The sequence below is a fragment of the Peromyscus maniculatus genome, chromosome 14 (assembly GCF_049852395.1).
Source record: "Peromyscus maniculatus bairdii isolate BWxNUB_F1_BW_parent chromosome 14, HU_Pman_BW_mat_3.1, whole genome shotgun sequence".
In the NCBI taxonomy this organism is placed as follows: Eukaryota; Metazoa; Chordata; class Mammalia; order Rodentia; family Cricetidae; genus Peromyscus; species Peromyscus maniculatus.
In genome coordinates, this window is record NC_134865.1 from 82,958,641 (window position 1) to 82,981,615 (window position 22,975).

General features: G+C 43.3%; 1 protein-coding gene across 3 annotated transcripts in view; it reads left to right on the forward strand.

Moving 5' to 3' along the window:
- Tecpr2 (tectonin beta-propeller repeat containing 2) overlaps positions 1-22,975 on the forward strand; it is a 94,479-nt gene that overhangs the window by 1,631 nt on the left and 69,873 nt on the right. For 2 of the 3 annotated variants that reach the window (XM_006992141.4, XM_076551409.1), the window contains exon 2: positions 6,621-6,908. In XM_006992141.4, the coding sequence (XP_006992203.1) occupies positions 6,690-6,908 (219 nt within the window). In that variant the 5' untranslated portion in view covers positions 6,621-6,689. The remainder of the gene's footprint in view (positions 1-6,620; positions 6,909-22,975) is intronic. The other variant, XM_076551410.1, reaches the window with a different exon arrangement.

Below are 22,975 nucleotides of genomic sequence, written 5' to 3' on the forward strand. Positions count from 1 at the left end.
GAATTGAACCCTGGTCCTCTGGAAGAGCAGCCTTGTTCTTAAGGGCTGAGCTACCTCTCCAGCTCCAAGCCAATTTGTTTTGATGTAGCCACATAGTCTTTTTCAATGGAAGACTGTTGTTTTGTTTGTTTGTTTTGGTTTTTGGTTTTTCGAGACAGGGTTTCTCTGTGTAGTTTTGGTGCCTGTCCCGGATCTCGCTCTGTAGACCAGGCTGGCCTCAAACTCACAGAGATCCGCCTGGCTCTGCCTCCTGAGTGCTGAGATTAAAGGTGTGCACCACCACCCAGTGGAAGACTGCTTTTTATTGGGCTTGTTTTCAGATTTTTCTTAGGAAGTTATCCTTTGGGTTGAGGAGGATCCCATTTCAGAGTAGCCTCTATAATTTGAACTAAATGGCTGCTGGAACTTAATGGGGGAAAAGGAAGGAAGCAGACAGCAACAGTTGATTGAATTTGGAAAGGTGAAGAATGGACGGATTAGGAGGTGGTTATACAAATAATAAAAATAGGCTTTGGGGTCAAGCTTGGAGAATTCGGCCACTGTTGACACAAGAGGGAACTTGGGAGAATCAGGAGACAGTGGTGTTTTGTTTTGTTTTGTTTTGTTTTGTTTTGTATGAATTATGTAGATAGAAGCAAGTTCAGAATGTATGTTTCTTTCCCATGGATGTATGCTTTGGATCTGGTCATGAAAGTTCCAGTGAATCTTTGCTACAGTCTTGGGGCATTGTGGCAGGTTTTTTTTGTTTTTGTTTGTTTGTTTGTTTTGTTCTGGGGACAGGATCTCACTATAAAGCCCAGACTATCCACAGACTTGTCCTCCTGCCTCAGCCTCCTGAGTGCTTAATAATAGGTATGGACCACCATACCTGGCTCAGCACGGGGTTTTTTGAGAGAGAGATTAACCCAACAAATGTGAGTAAAGTGTTGACTGTACTGTACTCTATTAGTTGTTTGTGTTTTTGTTTTAGTTTGTTGGTTGGGGGTGGAAGTTGGCAGAATCTGGCTGTGTAAACTTTGATTGGTTTGTGAACTGTCAGTGTAGATCAAGCTGGCCTTGAATTTATGGCAATCGTCCTTCCTCTACCTCCATGTGCTGGGATTACAAGCTCATTTAGGGGGCCAGCATGATGCCTCATGGGGTAAGGGCACTTGCCTTGCAAACCTCGTGACTTGAGTTCAATTCCTGCAACCCTTGTAAAGGCAGACAGAGAACTGACTCCATAATGTTGTCCTCTGGCTTCCACACATAAACCATGGTACAAACACACCTATATATGTATCCCCCCCCCACACACACACAGAGACTCACACACAAGTAACAAATAAATAAAAATTTAAAGTTTGCAACTAGAGCAGAAAATGGAGATGGAGATGAAGTTAGATATAGAGCTTTCTTCAGATGTCCAGTTTCAATGCTTGGGTCGGGCTTAACCTACGAAAAATTGGTTAGCCAGCAGGGACAGAAGCAGGGAAGTAACAGCATTTCATCTGTAAGATGAATTATTCCCTGCCCCTTTGAATTCTACCATAAAATGTTAACACTTCATCAACTGGCCATGGCGGTGTATGCTTGTATTCCCGGCAGACATGAAGCTAAGCTAGATGACCTTGGTAGTTCTAGGCCAGCCAAAGCTATGGTGTGAGACTCTCACAATAAATGAATAACTTAAAAGCCAAAATAAAGATGGATTATAAGTGCCAGGTGTGGTTATGCCAAATGATCTTAGCAGATTGTATTTACAAGCTTACACACACACACACACACACACACACACACACACACACACACACACACACACATATGTAACAATTATAATTAAAGAGTAAGAAGCCCAGGCAGTGGTGGCGCATACCTTTAATCCCAGCACTCAGGAGGCAGAGGCAGGTGGATCTCTGTGAGTTTGAAGCCAGCCTGGTCTACAGAGCGAGTTCCAGGACAGCCAGAGCTACACAGAGAAACCCTTTCTCGAGAAAACAAAACAAAAAACCTACAAAGAATAAGAAGCCATGGGAGCAAAAAAGCTAGGCATGGAGGTCCATCCTGTAATCTTAGCACTTGGAAGATGTTTGAGGACCATGGGCTAGTGAGACTGTCTTAAAAAAAAAAACTGTATAGGAATACTAATTGTTACTTTGTATTGAGTTTAGAGAAGGTCCTTGAGACAGTGCTATCAGAGCCTCTGGTGACATATGACAATTGTACTGCTGGGTGCCTAATTTGGGTTCTGGGTTACTCCTCGCTCTAGTTTCTGGAAATGCTCATTAAAATGATGGTTGAGCCGGGCGGTGGTGGCGCACGCCTTTAATCCCAGCACTCGGGAGGCAGAGGCAGGCGGATCTCTGTGAGTTCGAGGCCAGCCCGGGCTACCAAGTGAGTTCCAGGAAAGGCGCAAAGCTACACAGAGAAACCCTGTTTCGAAAAAAAAAAAAAAAAAAAAAAAATGATGGTTGAATAACCCGCCTTCCATGTTTATGGCATTGATGGGGGATGGGGAGAAAAAAATTATGACTTTCTTTAAAAACAGTTTTACTCTGTGTGTGTATCTGTTTTGTGTATTCCACCTGTATGTGGTTGCCTATGGAGGCCAGGAGAGGGTATTAGATCCCCTGGAGCTAGAGTTACAAGACATTGTGAGCCACTTGAAGTGGGTACTTGAACTCAGGTCCTCTGGAAGAGCAGCAAGCACTCTCAACCACTGATCTGTCTCACTAGCCCATACTTTTTAACTTCGCTTTTGCATTTTAAACTGAAATTCTCATAGCCAAGGAAGCATTGCTTATATATTTTTAATTCGTTTTTATATGCATTATATGTACCTGCTTGTCTGTATGTGTACCATGTACATGTAGTGCCTGAAGAGGCCAAAGAAGGCATCAGACCCCTTGGCACTGGAGTTAGCAGGTAGTTGTGTGCTGCCATGTGGGTGGGTGGGTGCTGAGAACCAAATCCAGGTCCTCTGGGAGAGCAACAAGTGCTCTCACCTGCTGAGCCATCTCTCCAGCCCTGACATTATTTATCTTAAAGACTGGAATAAAAAATCACAGTGGTAGGCCTCTTTTCTAGTAAGAATGAGGGCCTTGTGTTTGATATCAAGCAGAGAAAAAAACAGAGGCAGAGGCAGGCGGATCTCTATGAGTTCGAGGCCAGCCTGGTCTACAGGGGGAGATCCAGGACAGGTTCCAAAACTACACGGAGAAACCCTGTCTCAAAACAAACAAACAAACAAAACCAACCAATCAAATCAATAAGACTAGAAGTTAACATTTTATTTATTCATTCAACAAATATTTATAGGCATCTATGCTGTGCTAAAGGAAGACTGGCATTCCTTCTCATGGAAGAGGTTCATTAGCAAGTGAAGAATCAGAGGTTGTATTGAGGATTATTATGAAGGGCATGTGGATGGAAAGGGAGCTTTGATATTCATAAGTGATCTGGTCTGGGAATACCTTCTTGTAGTGATAATGTTTCGGCTGAGCCCCCAGAGATGAAAGGGAGCCACATCTGTGGAAGGAGATCATTCTGAGTAGAGGGGATGGTGGATTATGAAGGCTGAGTGGGGAGAAGGGGTCCTTGGTGTTAGTGCTTGGAGAATAAGTGGAGGTGAGCAAGAGGGAGGAAGTGAGGATTAGTAAGCACCAGGGTTTCAACCTGGACAGCACTTGATTCAGTCTGGCTTGGTGCTGCCTACCTCAGAACTGTGGCCATTTTCAGTAAGCTAATTTTGGTAGTGCTATCACACCACCAGATCACAGGTGTGTGCCACTGTACCTGGCTTATATTCCTAACCATTTTCAGATGGGCAAATGGCAACCTAGAGCCATTAAATAATTTCCCCTGGGTCCCACAGCTAATCTTAAAATACATTGAGATTCCAGCCCCAGTCCTTTTCCCCTCTGATGTCACTAGCCAGTCAGTGTGCTGCTGTTTTTCTACAGCAGGAAGTCTCAGTTTAATTATGGCGGTGGGTCTGAACCTGAGGTAGGGCAAAATGTGCCTTTAGGCTTGTGTGAAAATTGGGCAGGGTTGGAATGCAAAAACACTAGTCAGAAGTGTTCATTGAGTCTGAATAGTTTTCATCAAACGTATCACAGGACAGGGAGGCAGTAGCTCTTGATTTCTTCCAAGCCCACCCAACATGCCTTCTGCTGTTGGCCAGCTTTGTCAGAGTGAGCTTCAGCCCATTTCCCATCTGCCTGTTAGGTGAAGGCACAGACCTGGTGCTGAGTTCTCCCAGAACCCCACCTAAAGAGATTCAGTGAGCCTTCTGGCTCTCTTGGGTTCTGTGACTTACTGACCTCAGAAAGTCCTTCGGAGAAACATGTTTAAAGCATAAATCATTACGATAGCTGTGGAGGACAGTTTGGCAATGCATTTTAAAGTTTCAATATTTTCACTTCTTGGAGCTCCAGTTAATATCACTAATTCACTTCCACTGGACCAGCCTTTTCCCTCCTTTTGAAATATTCCCAAGGGTCTGGATAAATGGCTTAGTGGTCAAGAGCACTTGTTTCTCTTGCAGAAGACCTGAGTGAACTTGTTAACCGAGGTGCTGGTGAGTGTAGAGTATCTTGACTTGTTAACCGAGGTGCTGGTGAGTGTAGAGTATCTTGACTTGTTAACCGAGGTGCTGGTGAGTGTAGAGTATCTTGGTTTGTTAACCGAGGTGCTGGTGAGTGTAGAGTATCTTGACTTGTTAACCGAGGTGCTGGTGAGTGTAGAGTATCTTGACTTGTTAACCGAGGTGCTGGTGAGTGTAGAGTATCTTGACTTGTTAACCGAGGTGCTGGTGAGTGTAGAGTATCTTGACTTGTTAACCGAGGTGCTGGTGAGTGTAGAGTATCTTGGTTTGTTAACCGAGGTGCTGGTGAGTGTAGAGTATCTTGACTTGTTAACCGAGGTGCTGGTGAGTGTAGAGTATCTTGACTTGTTAACCGAGGTGCTGGTGAGTGTAGAGTATCTTGATTTTTGTGCATGGAGGAGCAAGTAGGAGCTGCAGGGAGAATGGGTTCCCAACACTGAGATGGCTCTTGGCTATAGGAACCCGCTTTTTCACCAGACGTTAACAGGGGTAGGAGAGGCTTATTTCTCTAGAGTGGGCTTATTGTTCTAATATAAGCTTTCTCCTGTGTCTTGTGTGGGCTTCATTGCTACATGTTTTCAGTGGTGTCTTCTCCAGACTTTTTTTTTGGGTGGGGGGGGTAAGGGAGTATTGAAACAGAGCTAGAGTTAATTAAGTTGGAGATTGTTTTGTTTTTGAGAGTTTTTTTTGCTGTAGCTCAGGCTAGCCTGAAACTCACTGTGTAGCCCAGGCTAAATATGAACGTACAGTGGTATTCTTGCTGCAGTCTCCTGAGTGCTGGGATTACAAGCATTCTTCTGCCTATTTAAGAAGAATAAAAATTAATTTAGTGGGAGGCAGAGACAGGTGGATCTCTGTGAGTTCGAGGCCAGCCTGGGCTACCAAGTGAGTTCCAGGAAAGGTGCAAAGCTACATAGAGAAACCCTGTCTCGAAAACCCCCCCCCAAAAAAATTAATTTAGGCATGACTATTGGGACCATTTAGGCGAGAAGGGGCTGGTGCTTAGGAAAAGGACAGTGGAGTTTTCTCAAGAGAGCTGCCTCCTGGCGCACTTTGGGTCACTCTAATCCTGAATTTCTCATGGAAGCCCATTTCGTTCCTGTAGTTTTATGTCTCTTTATTGTTGCATTGGCCTTTCTGGCTAGTTCACAAACTCCCTGAAAAGAATTAGGCTTTATACTCTTCTGTCCACCACACTGTAGACTATAGTGTCGGTCATAGGAGCTACCTAACTGAAGTGCATTGGGGACTCAAATGCTGAAGGTATCTCGCTCCCCATTTACTTTCCTTGTTTAAGCTCCAGCTAGATTCCTTTTGTCAAGATTTCTGTTCGCCGGGCGGTGGTGGCGCACGCCTTTAATCCCAGCACTCGGGAGGCAGAGCCAGGCGGATCTCTGTGAGTTCGAGGCCAGCCTGGGCTACCAAGTGAGTTCCAGGAAAGGCGCAAAGCTACACAGAGAAACCCTGTCTCGAAAAACCAAAAAAAAAAAAAAAAAAAAAAAAAAAAGATTTCTGTTCATCTTTCATTATTATGTTATTATTTCATGTGTATGGGTTTTGCCTGCATGTAAGTCTGTAGCACATGTATGCTTTGCCTACAGAAGTCAAAAGAGAGCTTCAGTCCCCCAGAACTGGAGTCACATGATTGTGAGTCAAGATAAGGGTACTGGGGATCGAACCCAGGTCCTCTAGAAGAATAGTCAGTGCTCTTAACCACTGAGCCGTCTTTATCACCCCAGTTTATTTTTATGTATGTGCCTGTGTCTGTATGGGGTATGTGCATGTGAGTGCAATATGAGTGGTGGCCAGAAGAGGGCATGGGATCCTGTGGAGCTGGAGTTACAGATGGTTGTGGGCTGCCTGACATGGGTACTGGGAACCAAACATTGCATGCTTTGAACCATTAGGCCATCTTTGCAACCCCCATCCCCAGCCATGATTCTTATCTGTTGAAAATGTCATGTTCCCACTATTAAACATTACTGCTTTTTGGTATGACTAGGCATTGAAAGAGTTACAATGCTGTGTTCTGTAGCCTGCAGGTTTCCCTAGATGATGAATAAACAGTCCTTCTGCCTGAAGAACATCTGTGGAAACCTTGACCATGGCATCGATATCAGAGCCTGTAACATTCCGAGAATTCTGCCCTTTGTACTATCTCCTCAATGCCATTCCCACAAAGATCCAGAAGGGCTTTCGCTCTATCCTGGTCTACCTCACAGCCCTGGATGTGAACGGAGACTACATTGCAGTGGGCAGCAGCATTGGCATGCTCTACCTGTACTGCCGGCACCTCAGCCAGATGAAGAAGTACAACTTTGAAGTAAGTCTTGCTTTTCTTTGCATCTGAGTGTGGGCCAGCCACAGCTGCTGTTTCTCTATTGGTGTTCTAACTGTGCAGCATGGGGCATTTTACCTTTGACTTGCTAGACTCTGGCTTCACACCTCACTCAAACAGTACTCCATCATCATTTCCAGCTGAGTAGTGTATAACTAAATATTGGTGCTTTTCTTTCCTCATCTCTGTCTTAAAATCTCTCATCACTTAAAAAAGAATATGTAATGTTTACCAGTTGTACTGGTCAGTGATGGCACATGCCTTTAATCCCAGCACTCAGGAGTTAGAGGTCAGCCTGGTCTATAGAGCCAGTTCTAGGACAGCCAGGGCTGCACAAAGAAACCCTGTAGTGCGATCCTAATTAGTCTTAATAATAAAAACTCAGAGTCAGATACCAAGGATGAAAGCTGAAAGATCAGAGAAGCAAAGGAGCAGCCACAGTCACCTCTTACCTCTCCGACTCAGACCTAAAAGGGGCAGAGCTCCTATCTCAGCCCCACCTCATCATTTCTCTCTGCCTAGCCATATCATTTCCTGTCTCCTGTCTGTATAGACCTCCAGATCTCTATGGTAATAAATGACACTACTAGCATTTGAACTTGGGCAGACTATCTAGTCTGTAGTAATAATTTTTGTTTGAGACTGGGTTTATAGCTTAGTAGTAGAGTGCTTGCCTAGCATGCCCACAAGCCACTGGGTTCAGTCCTCAGTACTGAAAACAACAGAACTGTTATAGGGACTAGAGAGATGGCCCAGTAGTTAAGACCTTTTGTAGAGGACCTGGGTTCTGTTTCCAGCACCCACATAGTGGTGCAGACCATCCCTAATTCTAGTTTCAGGGAATCTGATTCTCTTCTGAACTTCAAAGGGCACCAGGCACATGTGTAGTACACATATGTACATATAAGCAAAACACTTATATACAAATAATTAAATAACTTTAAAAGAAAAACTATTGTCTTCTTGTTTTTATTTAAGTAGGCAGTTCAAGATAACATCCTGATGTAGACCAAACTGGCTGGAATTCACGATGTAGCTAAACTGACCTCAAGCTTGTGACCCTCCTATGTCAGCCTCTTTTTTTTTTTTTTTTTTTAAAGATTTATTTATTTATTAAGTATACAGTGTTCTGTCTGTGTGCCAGATCTCATTACAGATGGTTGTGAGCCACCATGTGGTTGCTGGGAATTGAACTCAGGTCCTCTGGAAGAGCAGCCAGTGCTCTTAACCGCTGAGCCATCTCTCCAGCCCCTATGTCAGCCTCTTAATTGCTGGGATTGTTGGCAAGCACCACCATGCCCATTTCCCATCACTATTTATCTATCTATCTATCTATCTATCTATCTATCTATCTATCTATCTAGTGGATAATATTTCACAGATTTACCTGTTCAAGTCCCCCAAACGTTGAAGATCACTATAATTAATATTTAAAATGTAATTACAAATTTAACATATTAAATTTTTCTCAAATCTTTAAATACTTAACAAGGAAGACTTATGAATGAAAGATGAACCCTAGCAAAATAAACTGAAGAAGTTATTGTCAAAGACATAGGAACCAAACTGCTAAGGATAAGAAAAACTGTTAGGCTGGGCGTGGTGGCACATGCCTTTAATCCTAGCACTGGTATGGCAAAGCAGGTGGATCTCTGTGAGTTCAAGGCCAGCCTGGTCTACATAGTGAGTTCTAGGACAGCCAGGCCTATTAGAGAGACCCTGTCTCAAACAGAACAAACAAACAGAAAGAAAATTCTCAAAAATAGCTAGAAAAAAGTAACCTATCTCCTACAGGGGATGGTGGTTTGAATGACTGTCCATTCCCATTAGAAATCAGAAGGCAGTAGCATATATTCTGAAAGAACTACCCACTGAGGATGTTAGCAAACACTTGTTGTCTCAGCTACTTGAGAAGTTGTGGTAACAGGATCACTTCAGTCCCCAAGGTCGAGACCAAAGGACACAGCAAGACCTCTCTTAAACAAAACTTCCAAAGATTGCCCAGCCTTGAAATATCTATTATAAGCACAATGGAACTGAGTGTCATAGCTCACACCTGGAATCCCAGGACTTGACAGGCTAGACAGGCAGGGTACTGTGAATTTAAGACTAACCTGGGCTACTAAGTGAGACCCTCTTTCAAAAAAAAAAAAAAAAAAAAAACCCACGGTATACCCAGATGGCAAAACCCTGTGATCCTTGCTTTCAGGAGGCTGAGGTAGCTCCTGAGATTGTTGAATTGGAGGCCATCCAGGTCTACACAGCAAGTTCCAGGCCAGCCAGGGCTATCCAGCAAATAAATAAATAAATAAAAGAGGAGTAAAAGGAGGGGAGTGAGAAACAAAGTTTTCTTAATGACAGAGGGAACACAGCATCAGGAATGAATGAAATGTTATAGTAAATTCTTAGGGAAATAAAATGGATTATTTGTTCTCTATTGAGTTCTTTAAGATATATTTGACAGTCCCCGAAAGCAGTGTGTGTAGATGTAGTCATATGAAAGACAGTTACAGCATGAATAGGGTGCTGCTATATGCTGCTAAGGTTCATACGTCCTATTTGCAGAGGTGAACTCTGAGAAGTATATATGAGCTAGGGATGTAGCTCAGTGGTAGAGCACATGTTTAGCATTTATAAGTCCCTACTGTGTGTGTGCCATGCCCCCCCAGTTAAATATGCATGTATTTGTAACCTCTTGAGCAACAGTTTTAAAAAACTACATAGACCAGTATTTACATAAGTGCAAATGATTCAAATATATAGAAGATAGAAATTGTCAGAGCAGATTCATAAAAAGATGAAAATGAGTCACAGAAGCATATGCCTGTTATGTGTGTGTGTGTGTGTGTGTGTGTGTGTGTGTGTGTGTGTTCCCTGAAGCTCATTGGCCAGCCAGAGGTTCAGTTTCAGTGAGAGACCCTGCTGAAAACAGAGATGATGAACTGGCAGTACAGTCCTCAGGTAAAGGCACTTGCTCCTTGGAACCTGTGCAGTGGAGGAGAGAACCAGTTTCCACAATTTGTCCTTGCACCTCCACTTGTGTACCACACGATGTGCTCACTCACACACACAATAAATATGTAAAGGTAAAGCAGTTTTTACACCCAACATCAACCTCTGAGGCTCTATGTGCATGCACACACACATGCACGCGTACCCACATGTGCAGATCTACACTAAAAGGTACATACACCACACATAATTTAACAAGCAAAGAGGGTGAAATAAATATAGCATTAGTTAGGAACTCAATTAAAATGCAGTAATACAAGTAAGTTAAAAGTAACAGGATAGGGCTGGGGAGATGGCCTAGTTGGGGAAGTACTTGCTGCACAAAGCAGGAGGATCCTGGGTCAGATCTACAGCACTATACAAAAAAGCCTCCAACTCTACCACTGAGGGCAGAGATAGAGGGATCTGGGGGACTTGCTGGCCGGCCAGCCAGTCTAGCTGAAAAGGTGAGCTCCAGGTTAAGCTGGAAATCCTGTCTTGGAAAATAAGTTAAAGAGTATGCTGGCTACTTTCATGTCAACTTCATACAAGATAGAGTCATTTTAAAAGAAGGAACTTCAACCAAGCAAATACATCTACTAGATTTGGCCTGTGGGTAAGCTGCCTTTTGGTGTTTTGAGACAAGTTTTTTTTGGTGTGTGTGTGTTTGTATGTGTGTAGCTCTGGCTGTCCTGGAACTCATTCTGTAGACCAGGCTGGCCTGTAACTCATAGAGGTCCACCTGCCTCTGCTTCACAAGTGCCCAGCATGGTGCATTTCTTTATTGATGATTGATAATGGTCCCAGCTCACTGTAGGCAGTGCTACCTGTTGGCCAGTTGTCCTAGGTGCCATAAGAAAGTAGACTGAGCGGCCGGGCGGTGGTGGCACACGCCTTTAATCCCAGCACTCGGGAGGCAGAGGCAGGTGGATCTCTGTGAGTTCGAGGCCAGCCTGGTCTACAGAATGAGTTCCAGGAAAGGCGCAAAGCTACACAGAGAAACCCTGTCTCAAAAAACCAAAAAAAAAAAAAAAAAAAAAAGAATTGACTGCCGGGCGTTGGTGGCGCACGCCTTTAATCCCAGCACTCGGGAGGCAGAGGCAGGCGGATCTCTGTGAGTTCGAGGCCAGCCTGGGCTACCAAGTGAGCTCCAGGAAAGGCGCAAAGCTACACAGAGAAACCCTGTCTCGAAAAACAAAAAAAACAAAAACAAAACAAAAAAAAAAAAAAAAAAAAAAAAGAAAGTAGACTGAGCAAGTCATCATGAGGAGCAAGCCAGTAAGCACTGATGCTCCATCGCTTCCGCATCAGCTCCTGTCTCTAAGCTCCCGCCTTGTTTACTTGCCCTGGCTTCTCTTCATGATGGACTGCAGTCAGGACATGTAAGCTAAAATAAATCCTTCTCCCCCAAGTTGCTTTTGGTCATGTTTTATCACAGCAATAGAAACTCTAAGACAGAGGACAATAGAAGAGGATATATTAAGTTCCAGTCCAGCCAGAGTTATACAGCAAGACTCTGTTTTTAAAAAAGGAATGGGGAGCTGGGTGGTGGTGGCACACGCCTTCCATCCCAGCACTTGGGAGGCAGAGGCAGGCGGATCTCTTGGAGTTCAAGGCCAGCCTGGTCTACAGAGCGAGATCCAGGAAAGGCGCAAAGCTACACAGAGAAACCCTGTCTTTTTTTTTTTTTTTTTTTTTTTTTTGGTTTTTCGAGACAGGGTTTCTCTGTGTAGCTTTGCGCCTTTCCTGGAACTCGCTTTGGAGACCAGGCTGGCCTCGAACTCACAGAGATCCGCCTGCCTCTGCCTCCCGAGTGCTGGGATTAAAGGCGTGCGCCACCACCGCCCGGCTCGAGAAACCCTGTCTTGAAAAACAAACAAACAAACAAAAAAGGAATGGGGAAAAAGAGGGAGGCTGGGCATGGTGATGGTGACACACATACCTATAATCCCAACATTTGGAAGGTGGAAGCAAGAGGATCAGAATTCAAGTCCAGCTTTAACTGCATAGTGAGTTTCAGGCTTGCCTGGGCTGTGTGAGACCTTGTTTCAACAACAATAGCAACAAAAGTAAAACAATACACCATGTACATAAATACTAACCAACAGAAAGTTAGAGTAGATGTGTTAATATCAAGACTATCTTCTAAGCAAAGAGGTTAACAGGATAAAAAGGGATGATACAGGGGCTGGAGAGATGGCTCCGAGGTTAAGAGCACTGGCTGCTCTTCCAGAGGTCCTGAGTTCAATTCCAAGCAACCACATGTTGGCTAACAACCATCTATCATAAGATCTGGTGCCCTCTTTGGTGTGCAGACAGAACACTGTATATGTAATAAATAAATAAATCTTTAAAAAAAAGGGATGATACATAATGACATGGTTCACAAAGAAGACGTAAGTGTGTGTCCCTAATGACAGAGATTCACCATACATGAAGGACAAAATAGAACAAGTCAGTATTTACAAGAGACTTGGAGTCTCTTGGTAATAAAAGTAGGAGATAGAAAAGTGAGAATATAGAAGAATTGAGCACTCACTGTGAGCCAGCTTTATCTGACGTCTATAGAACTGAATACACATTTTTTAAAAACCCAAAAGACAGAGTCTTGGTCTCATTCTGTAGCCTTGGCTAGTGTAGAATTCACTATGTAGACCAGGCTGTCCTTGAACTCACAGAGATTAGCCTGCCTCTTCCTCCAAGTGTTTGGACTAGGGGGAGTACCACCATCTCACCTGGATACACATTCTTTACAAATACGTGAGGGACATTAACCAAGATTATGAGTCATAAAATATGCCTCCACAAGTTTAAGTTAGACTGTACTATTTTGCTTTTTCATGGAAATATAATTTATATAAAGTGTACAACTTGATGCATACACACACTATCCCTGGTAATCACCTAGATTGGATAAAGAACATGTATACAGGGGCCAAAGAGAGCATCAGTCATCTTCCTCTGTCTCTCTTTGCTTTATTGCCTTGAAACAGGGCCTCTTACTGAAGCAGAAACTTGCCATTTTGCATAGGCTAGCTGACCATTGAGGTCCCGGGATCCATCTGTCTCAGCACTTCAGTGCTGGGCTTCAGGCACATACAGACATGCCTGCCTTTCTTAACTTGGGTGCTGAGGATTTGAACTCAGGTCCTCAAGCTTGTACAGTAAGCATTCTTAGTCACTGAGTCATCTTTTCAATCCCTTGAAATAGCATCTTTTGTTTTATTTTGTTTTGCTCCCCTCCCCCCAGACAGGTTTCTCTGGGTAGCTCTGGTTGTCCTGGAATTCACTCTGTAGACCAGGCTGGCCTCAAACTCAAAGATCCGCCTTTCTCTGCCTTCTGAATGCTGGGATTAAAGGTGTGTGCCAATACCGCCTGGCAAAATAGTAACTTTTTAAATGAAGTTATGTTCCTAAAGCAGGAAGCAGACCTTTAATGTGGTAAATATAGCTAGCATGTGCTTTTGAGATTAGTTCCTTTGGAATTCTGCCTCCAGCTGCCCACCCCCCTCCAAGTTGGTGAGACGGGGCAGATGGAAACACACGAATTTCTTCCTACTTACTGCCCAAAAATATGATGATGATGGACCAGAGTTTCCAACTGTCTGATTTGAAGCTAAACACATGACGTCTCTTTGCTCAGTCTTCAGCTTGTTGTAATTTCATAGACTGCCTTCAGGTTCCTCCATGCTTGTTCTCCCAGTAAATTCAGTTAGCAGATATCTTTGGAGTCAGTATTTTCTCTCATGCCAGATACTAGAGCTCTGTAAAGCACACTGTGGGCAGTCTCTGCCCTTGTGGAGCTACAAGTCTAAAGGAAAAACCAGAAAAGTAAGAGAAGTAAGCTAAGTAAAATATCAAGCAAACGAAGCAGAACAAACCGGTCAAGGGGCTAACAGGTGTTAGCCAAGAGGTATAGTAGCAGTTAGCAGGAAGTCCAGGGAACATCTAGCCGAGAACATGACACCAAACAAAGATTTGATGAGCATACCCAGCACATTATGCTGATCCTCCTATGGTGGCCCATTCTAGCAGGAGGATTGGAAAAGGCCCTGAGCCTGATTATGTCCATCCTATTTTTCAGCCCAAAGAGTCAGGGTTCAGAAAGTGATGAATGTTTCATTCACTTCAATCTGGTATAGTTTCTAAAGTGATGCAGAAATTTGTCTCTCCATGCAGCTAAAAGTGTGTTTTTTTAATGCCTTCCCCTGCCATTCCCTGTGAAAATAGCCCCTGGACCTGGTGATTAGAGGCCTATGATGTCTACTCATTGATGTGTTGGTAGCATTGCAATGTGGAGACCCCACATGTCCTTACCATGCATTGCTTCAGTTCTTTGATGGCTAGGAATTTAATTTAATTTTTATTTTATTTTATTTATTTATTTATTTTTTGGTTTTTTGAGACAAGATTTCTCTGTGTAGCTTTGTGCCTTTCCTGGAACTCACTTGGTAGCCCAAGCTGGCCTCAAACTCACAGAGATCCGCCTGGCTCTGCCTCCCGAGTGCTGGGATTAAAGGCGTGCGCCACCACCACCCAGCTTAAAATATTTTTCATAGTATGAAATATATATTAGTTGAAAATGGTGGCCCTTACCTATAAACTCCATATTTTGGAGTCTGAGGCAGGAAGATCAATCTGTGTTTAAAGCCTTTGTGAGCTACATAATAAGTTTCAAGCCAGCCTGGACTATCTGTCTTAGCACACCCTCATTTTGGTTTCCCTGGGACTGGAGTTACAGATGACCTGCCTTTTGGCTGCTGGGAATTGAACCCAGGTTCTCCAGAAGAGTAGCCAGTGCACTTAACCTCTGACATCGTAACATCTCTTCATTCCAGTCACTTAACATCTTTCCATTCCCCTAGTTCAGTTTAATTCCACACTTACGTATGCATGCACATGTGAGGATTGGTTGTTGTTGTTTTTCTTTTACAGAGAGGATCTTATGTGGATTCACTCTGTAGTCAAGGATACCTTTTTAAAATTATTATTATTATTTTTCTATTCATTTTACATACCAACCACAGATTCCCCTCTCCTCCCTCCTCCATCAAGGGTACCTTTGAACTCATGATCCTTCTTCCTGTACTTCCCAAGTGCTGGGATTACAGATGTATGCCACCATACCTGGTTTTTGTGGTGTTGGGGATCAAACCTAGGACTTCATGTATACCAAGCAAGTCCTCTACCCAATTGAACCATATCCTCAGCGCCCCCCCAACACACATTTGTTTTTCATGGAAATTAACAAATTGTTTTTAAAATGTGAATGAAATTGTAACAAGTAAAATAGCCAGTATATTAGTTCAAAAAACCCAGATGGGAGACAACATCTCCTGGGAAACAAATTTACAAAGCTTCAGTAGCTAAGTCGGTGTGGCATTAGCACAAACAAGGGCACAGAGATTTTGGGCACAGAGCCAAGAGGTGAGACAGCCATAATGTATTTGGACACTGGAGTCACTGTAGAGGTGATAGGCTGAGGATCACTCACGTATCTCAAATATTTGAGCTCAGAATTGGTTCCACTTTTTGAGTATTTGGATTTTGTACTAGTTGCATAGATTTTACTGTTTCAGCACCCTCAGTCTGAAAAAGTCCCCAACATGAAGTACTGTAAAACCTCCTGGACATCATGTAGGATTTTGAATTGGGCTGAGGGGGATGGGCAAGCTGTCCTGCAAGATGTTTTCCAAAATAAATGCCTTGTAACAATTGACTATGAACATAGAAAGAAAATGAAGCTGGATCCTACTTCACTTCACATGGTGGTTTTGTCAACTATTGCTAACTGGGGGGCCCAGCCTCCAGTCAGCACCAGGGTAATGAAAAAACAAACAAACAAACAAAAATCTATGACTGCGGCAAGGGCTTAGGAAAAATCCTTATCTATCTGAGGGCTGGACCTTTTCTATCTGAGGGGAAAAATAAGGAAACATACATGCTTTCTGATGGTAACTTTCTCTTTTACTTCATTTTAAGAAAATCATCTCTGAAAATTTGTCTCCACACAGCTACATCTCTTTACATACAGCTATACATCTCTCTTTACATGCATACATCTCAGAATCTCTTTCTGAAAATCTCTTGCTCTCTCTCCTGCCTAGCTGCTCATTCTCTTTGCTCAGCTCCCTCTGCAAATCCACACACACAGTCTAACACTCACACAGCTCCTCTACATAGCAGCAGCTATGTAGCCTAAGTAGTTAGAGTTCCCAGAGAGAGAATGACATTGAAATTCAGGACTTAACAATAACAGTTAGTTGGCCGAACTTTGAGTGGTTGGGGTACATGCAGAAAGAGAATTACTACAGAGGGTTATGTTTACCAAGGTTGCTTCAATTTTGACCTTGATTCAGCAATAAACACGTGGAACTTATGTTTGTATATTCTCTTCAGGGGCAGCTAGTTTGTTTGAATTTGTTCTGAAATCTAAAATTAACTGTCTTTGTGACTGAGAATACTGTTACTTTCCTGTGTCAGTTATGAAAAGTATTCTAGTATTATATCTAATCATCAGAATTCTACAACTTAAACAGCAATCATCTTCCTGACCATCCGTGGCTATATGTGTGCCCAAAGTGTAAAGCATACTACCAGTGGGCTGTGGAAAGAATCCCACAGCTGTTCTTTTTGGAGAGGTAAGTGGTGGCACATGAGAAAGTTACAGATGGAAAACAGCTGGTTTCCACAGCCAGGGACCCCATGGACTTTGCCTAGTGGGGCTCCCCAACAGAGAGTTAGTCATCTGGTGGGTCAACCTGTTAAATATTAGTTGTTACCTGCTGTTTGCTCCCACAGCCTCTTGCAGTCACCATTTTAAGTATTAGGGTTATGTGGTGGCTTGGTGGTAGAGCATTTGCCCAGCTTGCAGAGGTCACTGAGTTTAGCCCCTAGCACTGACAGGGTGGGGGATTGTTTTCTGTCCCTTGACATCTGAGGGTGGTGCTGGCAGTCTAGGTGTCCCTCTTCCTGAGTCATTTGCCTCATCCTGTTGTTTAAGCCCTCTGAGCATCAGGCCTATGGTCCCCCCTCAGCCCTGCATTACTCTTTACTCCATTTTGAGTTAAGGAAGTTGCCAGAGGAGGTAGCAAGGCTGTATGAGAACTCTAACAGTTGTTCTTTGTTAGTGAAGAAAGCAGTTGTTAGGAATCCTTATCTTATTTTGGCCTTCTTAACTATCTCAGAATATTTTGCACATACCAGGTATTTAATATGCTAGCAGGTTCTGCTGAAGTTTAAGCTTTGGCTTGCCGCAAGAAGTTCATAATGAAAGCTTTGTCAGACTTGACAGTTCCCATGAGCTAGCTTACAAAGAGCGCTTTCTCCTGATGTGGTTTTGTCCACGTATAAAGGAAAAACAGCCTGCCAAGGTGCCTGAGAAGGTGGGTGGAGCCAGCCTGATGCTTTGGTGTAGGTCCAGAAAGCCAGTCCAGGCACTTTTCAAATCAAATCTTCCTTAACAGCTTTGCAGACAGTCTCACTCTGTTGTTCAGGCTGGCCTTGAACTCACGGCAGTCTTCTTGCCTCAGTCTCCCGAGTACTGGGAATTACCAATGTGCACCTTCCCCAGCTTCTTAGCATTTTTTATGACTAGATTTCTGTTTCAGGAGGTCTTATTGCTAGCGAGAGGACAGCAATATGTGTATAGGAAGTTGGGAATAAGGGAGGCAGGAGAGTTAACACACACTAGATTAGATCACAGATGGCCAGAGTCACCTGACAGAAACAGCAAGATGGCTTGATGGGTAAAGACCTACGACCCGAGTTCAATCTGTGGACCCACTTAGTGGTGAAGAGAGCCTACTCCTGCAAGTTACCCTCTGCCTATATACAGCATGCACAGCGTGTGCACACAGACACACATCCCAAATCAACAAGCAGAAGAATGTCTCCCAGGCCAGAATGAGAAAGGACTGCTTTTATATTAGAAAAGACAATGTGACTGAAGGAAGGGAACTGTCTGCTGTGTTACTTGGGGAAACTAAACATTAGCTTATGTAGCAGGGAGACCCAAGAGCTGTGTCCACAGATGGACAGCTCTGTTTGAGGCCTGTGCTTCAAGCAGCTCTCATGGTGGGACCCTTGTGGTCTGAGAGTATGATAAGTATTTGATCAGATCAGAATTGTTCCCATCTTGCCAAGTATTCTACAGATACTTGCTGCTCATGTTGATAGTCTGTGGGGGTAGAATATGCATAACCATTTGTTCAGTATAAAATAACAAGGTGGATTTTTGGCTTAATCTTCAATCTCTCAAGTATGGTCATTTGTCAGTCTTCTAGGCTGATGAACAGCAGACACCAGAAAGATTGAGTGAGTGGGTCAGGAAGGTAGAGGGCCAGCCCTTCATATGCTGAATCACCATTAGGAACGATCCGCTCCGGTGCTCAAGGGTGCATACACTTTAGGAAAAGCTATGATTAAAAACAAGGGAAAGTTAATCCCAGTTTGAAAACAGGGTTTTGGTGAGATGGATATGTATTCAGAGAGAGGTACATCAGAACGTCAGTGATGCTGACGGCAGTGTATGTCCAGTGTGTCATCATATATGCAAGATCCCAGTTTGTGTTCACACATGAAAAGAGAATTTTAACTGAGTGTGGTGGTACATGCCGTAATTCCAGCACTTGGGAGGCAGAGGCAGGTGGATCTATGTGAATTTGAGGCTAGCCTGGTCTACAGAGCTAGTTCCAGGACAACTAGGGCTACACAGAGAAACCCTGTCTCGAAAAGAATGAGACCAGCCTGGGTAACATAGAGAGACCAAGACAGTGACAGCCAAGAAGAATATCGTAACAGAGCACTTTGTGTTTGGCTGGCTGTCATCCAGGGGCAGCAACTTTACCTACCTGTCTTTCTGCACCTGTCAGGCCTGACCATGTCCTCCTGTGACCCCCATACTTGAGCTATTTGATAGAAAAATGTGAGAATCCAGACCGCTCTGCAGATGGGTTTGTTTGCCTCTGTAAGTGAACTTACAGTGCCCCCAGCACAGAAGCTCTTCAGAGTAACGTCTGGCTGTAGCATCTTTGAAGTAGAGAGACAAATTCAAAGTGTGATGCTGAATGGAGCAGATTATTATTGTTACTCCTCCTCCTCGTATCCCTCTCTCTTATACTGGGGCCTCATGCATGTGCTCTACCACTGAGCAAGATCCTTTCATTTATTCATTCTAGTCAGTGCCTGGGGGAAGACCTATCTCTTGAGTTCACTTGCCAGCAGAGTGATCTTCTAGCTTACTCCTAGTTAGGGTTAGATCCTGGGAGTTACAACTTTTGCAGAGGATGTGCATCCCAGCTTCTGTCTGTGTCTGGGTTGGAGGTTGTTCTCCTCTGCCGCAGCTTGAGGACCCAAGGCTCTGTGTGGGTGGCAGCTAGCATCTGGGAAAGCAAATCAGTCAGTCACAGGGCATTTGTGACTTCAACACTGCTTTCTGCCTGCTTTGGCTGCATTGTCTTTATTTTTGGTGCTACAGATTTTCCTTTTTGTGAAAACCCAGCAATACATTTCAAAGTTTGTTTGTTTGTTTGTTTTCCTGCCTTAGCGTTTTCAGGTGGTTTGTACTGTCTGAGGTTGAAGCCTCACAGTCTGTTTCTGTCTGTGGTTGAGTGCTGGTAGTCTGATTCTTGGGGTATTTGGTTCTTAGAAACCATGGCATTTATTAATGGCTAATTAATATTAATCCAAGCTTAGCAATAGGCTTATTAGAAAACATGTGTACATACTGCAGTGGATACTGAGTGATTATTTTTATTTTGAAACCATTCAGAAAAATTACGAACTGTTTTAAATTTGTGCTGTGGCATGGCAAGATCTCTAACAAGCTATTTTGCTTCTCTGTGGAGTGTGGATTTGTAGTTACATATTCTTAGGGAAACTGCTCTTTCAGTATCCTGTTACCACGTTAAGACTTTGTATATCCAAAACATGTTATGTCACCTTTTCCCTTTGAAGCAGTGTCAGTGAATTTTTCTGGTGGTACCATCATTCTCATGTAAGGTAGGTCCAGATAATACAATTCCTTTTATCCTCTTTCCTCTTCACACCCCTAGCAAACTATCTATCAGCAAGATCTTTGAATTCACTCAGAGAAGGTCCAGAGGCCAGAGCTGAGGCCTAGTAGGTCCTGAGATACTCATACTTGCTTGTGGACCCTGACTTGACTCTAACTGCCTCTGACAAGTTATCCATCTTCTTGGAGCCCCTCTTCTATAACACAAAGATAGCGACAGAGAGCCTCTCCCTTCGTAGGTTGATAGAGATTCAGCAATGTAGGTACAGTGCTTAGCAAGTTGCCTGTCACAGGAAAACATTCAATAAAAAAGGTTATGGTAGCTGGACATAGTGGCGCATGCCTATAAACCCATTACTCAGGAGGCAGAGGCAGGTGGAGCTCTATGAGTTTGAGGCCAGCCTGGTCTACAAAGTGAGCATTAGTTCTAGGCTAGCCAGGACTACATAGAAAGAAACTGCCTTAAAAAAAAATACACTGCTATCATGTTGCTATCAGCATCCCAAGAAGATCTTGATGGAGTTTGTATTCATTATGGCTGTACTGCCTTGGGGCTCCATTTCATTAACTGTGATTTGCTAGACTTAATTTTTTGCTAACTTTGGCCTGAACTATTGCAGCAGGCTCAGGCTGGTCTTCCTGCCTAGCCCCACACCCGTGTTCCTCCTGTCTGCTTCTAATCATGCTTAAGAAAGACCTGACTGATAACACTAACAAGATCAAGAATCTTCAAAGGATCCCTCTGTTCCTTATTGCCTAAGATCTGGATTTGTTAACCTGTATCACCATCTGGCATTGGATTTATTTATAGCCCATGAAAATATCCTGAAAGCTGTAAAGTACCGTATGAAAATGAGCTGTCAGTACCACCCCCAGTTGCTGTGGGCAGCTTTTTCGTGTGCATGTCTCATAGCTAATCTATAAGAGAACCAGGACTATAAGCTACTTTGGTAAACCATAGCTTCACTTGGTACCTAGAATATGGAGGGTATTCGTACATATTTGGCAGGATGATGACTGTAGAAATTACTACATCAGAAATTAAGGGAGTTTGCCAAAAGGGGAAACAGTTGTGTGATTCCTGTGAATAAATGATTTCATAATAAAAGATGATCTCACAAAAGATTTGAAGCTTGAATATTTGTGTGTTGTGCCATGGTTTTAATAAACTCACATGAAGATTGAGTCAGTGTTAGTTAATAGTATTATTGATCTAAGAACCAAACATGCCAGGAATCAGTTTATAAATCCTTTTCAAGTATATTGTTTAATTAACTGGGCAAGCCTGGGAGAGATAGGACAAGCATCATCTCTCAGTGGCTCTGTGCTTGTCCACACAGACATCAAGTTGGTCTTGGCCCTGGGGTGGGCTCTTCTGACTTCAGACTTTCCCCTCCCCTCCCCTCCCCTCCCCTCCTCTCCCCTCCCCTCCCCTCCCCTTCCCTCCCCCTTCCCTTCCCTTTTCTTCCAAAACAGGTCTCTCCGTGTAGCCTTGCCTGTTCTGGAACTTGCTTTGTAGACCAGTCTGGCTTTGAACTCACAGAGATCCAACTGCCTCTGCCTTCTGAGTCCTGAGATCAAAGGCATGCGCCACCACCCAGACAAACTTTTCTTTTTGTATTTATTTTTATTGTTTGGGAAATAACCTTTTGTCAGAGCTCCTTTCTTCATCATGTTCTGTCTCCCTTGGCTTTTGAGACAAGGTCTCTCTCTATATACAGCCTTGGCTGTCATGTAGACCAGGCTGGCCTCTAACTTAGAGAGATCCCCTGTTTCTACCTCCAAATGTTGAAATTAAAATCATGCACTAGTACTCCTGACCTTTAGTTCTCTCTCAATAAGGGCTCAATTTTTTCATGATTAATCAGTATTTCTTTTAAATTTTTGTTATTTTGAAGATTAAAGATTTAGAATGGAAAAGGAGGTTTCTGGGAAGACAGTGGATGGTAGGAAACCACTAGGCATCATTTCCTCTCCTAGCTTGAAGTTGTTTGTGCAGAATCCATCTAATGAAATTGATTTGGGAGCTGGAGAGATGGCTCAAAGGTTAAGAGCACTGGCTGCTTTTCCAGAGGGCCCAGATTCAGTTCCCACATGGCAGCTCACAACTGTGTGTAACTCCAGTTCTAGGGGATACAACACCCTCATGCATGCAGGCAAAATGCTAACGTACATAAAATAAAAATAAATAAATATTTTTAAAAAAAGAAAAGAAATTGATTTGGAACTCAAGTCTATTAGTTTGTGGCCTCCAGAGATAGCTTGACAGTAAAATGTGGTAGGTAGATTTGGTCGATTTTAGTCTTTAACACAATAGAAGATACCTGTGTTTCACTCCTCACCCTGCGGAAAGCAGTTTTTGTTACTGGAACACCTCATGTTTCAGGATCCAGAGTGGTTAAAAAGTACTCTGTCCTCTACATATTTTGAGGTAGGTTCTTACTGCTGATAGCTGCTTCTAATCACAGATGTGTCAGTAAGGCAGGTGACCATTTTGAACTTCTCCTTATTGTTGTAGGGCCCTCCCTCTCCAGCTGAAGTGACTTCCAGGGTATTTGAAGAATGGCTCCATGTTTAAGAGTATGTACTGCTCTTGCAGAGGACCCTGGTCTGGTTCTCAGTACCACATCAGAGAGCTCAGAACCACCTGTAACTCCAGCTTCAGGGAATCCAAAACCCTCTTCTGGCCTTCAGAGACACCTGCATTCACATGCACATACCCTCACAGACATATACATAAAATTTTAAAGTAAAATAAATCTTTTTTTTATTTTTTGAAAATACATTTCTTTTCAGAAAATATTCAAACCACAGTTTCTCCTCCCTCATCTCTTCCCACATCCTCCTTACTTTCCTACCCATCTGTCTTAGTTAGGGTTTCTATTGCTGTGAAGAGACACTGACCACCTCAACTCTTGTAAAGGAAAACATTTCATTGGGGCTGTTCACTTACAGTTTCAGAGGTTTAGTCCATTATCACCATGGCAGGGAGCATGGCAGCATGTAGGCAGACATAGTGCTTAGAAGTAGCTTAGAGTTTACATCT